Source organism: Amphimedon queenslandica, unplaced genomic scaffold, assembly GCF_000090795.2.
Source record: "Amphimedon queenslandica unplaced genomic scaffold, v1.1 AMPQUscaffold_12378, whole genome shotgun sequence".
In the NCBI taxonomy this organism is placed as follows: domain Eukaryota; kingdom Metazoa; phylum Porifera; class Demospongiae; order Haplosclerida; family Niphatidae; genus Amphimedon; species Amphimedon queenslandica.
The window spans coordinates 8,440-11,094 of NW_003547385.1; the positions used below are offsets into that span (position 1 = coordinate 8,440).

A 2,655-nucleotide genomic window follows, 5' to 3' on the forward strand; every position below is an offset into this window, starting at 1 on the left:
TTGATGTACACTGCTTGTTCTGTGATGCTGATAAATCATCAACACGACCGCTAGCATCATAACCAGGGACTGAGCACAATAGGACCGGAGTATTACTCTTAACCTAGCAATTAATAATCAGTTAATTAACTATTATTAATTAACTATCAGACACACCTCCTCATTAACAATTCTTGCAAGGTCCAGCTCTTGCTCTGCGGCTGACATAAAGTTTTTGCCCATCACTGTGGCTACAAAATTGTTTCCCATAGCAAGAAGACGATCAGGCCTGAAGGTTTGTATGACCAACAATTGATAGAAGCATTTACCAACAGGAGCTGAGGAGGAGAAAGAAAAATAAATAATAATTAAACTGCCATAATTTTATTAATCGTTAATAACTACCACTAACCATTAATCACTATTACTAACACTACTAACTATTAATAACTATTACTAACTACTAATAACTCACTCAATGGTAATTCATCATCCCAGCACACAGGGACATTGTCTTCAGGTGAAACACTATTGAGCCATGAAATAAAATCCTAAATTAATAAAAATACAAAAAAATTAGTATTTATTATTTTTTTAGCTTACGTCATTCCCTGATACATGGTACGGAAGGTTCTCAAAGGCTCTTAGCTGCTTCGAGAGATGATGCATTGAGAGGACCTGATCTTTAGTGAGTCCCTTCATCTCTGGGACTGAGGAGTCGATACGTAATGAGTCCTTACCTCGTAGGAAGCAATCAAACTCGGTATTGTAATCACTTTCACTAGAGGAGAGAGAGAGAGAGAAATTATAATAGTGACGCTAAGTTCTAAATATAATTAGCGATAAAAGATTAAAGATACAGAAAATAAAAATGAACAAAAAGATGTCAACTAAGCACACATATATATGTACATATGCTAGTATAAGATACAGAAGGATATGATCAATGCCTTACTCTGATCTCTCCTTAAGCTGTATCCTACACAGTAACAGAGCAAGGACTATTCTATCATCATGTAGCATGCCTCTGGCAACACGAGTGTAGACCATCTAATGAAAGAGAGAGAGAATGTACATGTACATGTGAAATGAACAGAACTACAGATCAATAACTAATACTGAACATAATATCAATGTATGTAAAAAAATATATATATGGCTATGTACAAATATATGTAAAATGTAGAGGTTTATATTTAGTAGCACACAAATAAAGTGAGACCTCCAAAAATTAAAAAGGCAATGGTATAAAAATAAGCAGGTACCTGGAATAAATCCTGAGTGATGATCCTAAGCCTCTTTGCATAGTCAGACTGTCCTTTTAGGTTAGGATTGACTGTCAGGACGTTTTGAAATATGTCCAGGAAGAATTGTAAGGAATACTGGTACAAGAAATGAACCTAAGAATAAAAGAAGGAAAAATAGAAATAAGAATGAGTAATGACACTATAAAAAAACAAGCAAATTAAGATAATAGTGTTTCAAATTTATTTTAGCAATTTGCAATCAAAATTTTTAATATTGAAATGTTTAGTAACACATGCGTGGACAAATTTGCAAATTAAAAGCTGGCCAAATGTATTTTCAAGCAAGACCACCAAAATAAAGTACCGCTAAATCACACAACAGTCACATGATTTCAATTACCTGATTGAGTGACTCCAGAGTGAAGTACATGGCAGAGCAGGAGGTGGAGAGAGGCAGGTATTGCTGAGAGACTGTGTCTACTTCAGCCATTACAGTATCAGTCTCCTCCATCTTCCTTTGAACTTCTGCAGCCTCTTTCTTGAGGGTCTCAAGCTCAGTGATGATTCTAAAAATAGACACCATTAATGATTACGTCATGTATAGTTGCTACTATATTTAGATGTGTTGTTACTATTATTAGAATTAGGGGTACCTGTTGTCGTCTAGGATACGACCTTTGACCTCGTTCAATGCAGTGAGGAGACTCTTCTCAAGGTGACGCAAACGAAGGAGGAACTCACCTAATGAATAATTAATTAATTAAATTATATATAATTATTAATAAATGATAATTATTTATGAATATTATAATGAAGATTTGTACCTTGAAGCTTAAGTAGATCAGATCTCTTCTCATCAACGTCTGGTCTCTCTGATTTAAGAACCTGAAAGAGAGAGAGAGAGAAGGCAAAATAATGAGAATTAAAATAATAATAAATATTGTTATTACTCTATTAAGGCATTGGCTCTGTAGACTGCTCCTTGTGACGGTGAAATTAACAAAAGTAACTCTAGAGCAGAGATCAGGTGGGAATTCAACAGAAGGATCCCTCGTTGAAAGGAAAATGGTGAAAGAAGGTGACAAGTCAATCTCCTGATCTCCGAGTGTTATAAGAACACGTCCTCCAGTCTTCTTTACTTCTCTATTAAGGACAGGATTCAGGATTGGGTCGTAACTCTCAACGTCCTAGAGAGATTGAGTATGAAATAATGAGAGTGGTTCGTGACAGGGTTCTTAGCTCTTACCTGCACCAGTAGAGGGTTACCAAAACGAAGAGCACTTTCTAGGTTCTTACGGAAAGCATCATCAAGGAAACTATTAGGAGAGTAAAAATATTAAAAAATAAATTACTGAAATTCACGAGAGAGAGATCCCTTACCTTGTTTTGGTAATCTTCTTGTCTTTGTATTCGTTCATGATAATTCGTG

General features: G+C 35.3%; 1 protein-coding gene across 1 annotated transcript in view; it reads right to left on the reverse strand.

Moving 5' to 3' along the window:
* The window catches only part of LOC100640640 (cytoplasmic dynein 1 heavy chain 1-like), a 15,511-nt gene that overhangs the window by 4,671 nt on the left and 8,185 nt on the right, over positions 1-2,655 (reverse strand). The window contains 12 exon segments of the mRNA XM_020004140.1: positions 1-103; positions 157-317; positions 455-530; positions 583-760; positions 935-1,029; positions 1,245-1,379; positions 1,627-1,792; positions 1,880-1,967; positions 2,051-2,111; positions 2,177-2,413; positions 2,473-2,542; positions 2,607-2,647. The exon segment at positions 1-103 is cut by the window's left edge and continues 289 nt beyond it. Of these exon segments, the coding sequence (XP_019859699.1) occupies positions 1-103; positions 157-317; positions 455-530; positions 583-760; positions 935-1,029; positions 1,245-1,379; positions 1,627-1,792; positions 1,880-1,967; positions 2,051-2,111; positions 2,177-2,413; positions 2,473-2,542; positions 2,607-2,647 (1,411 nt within the window).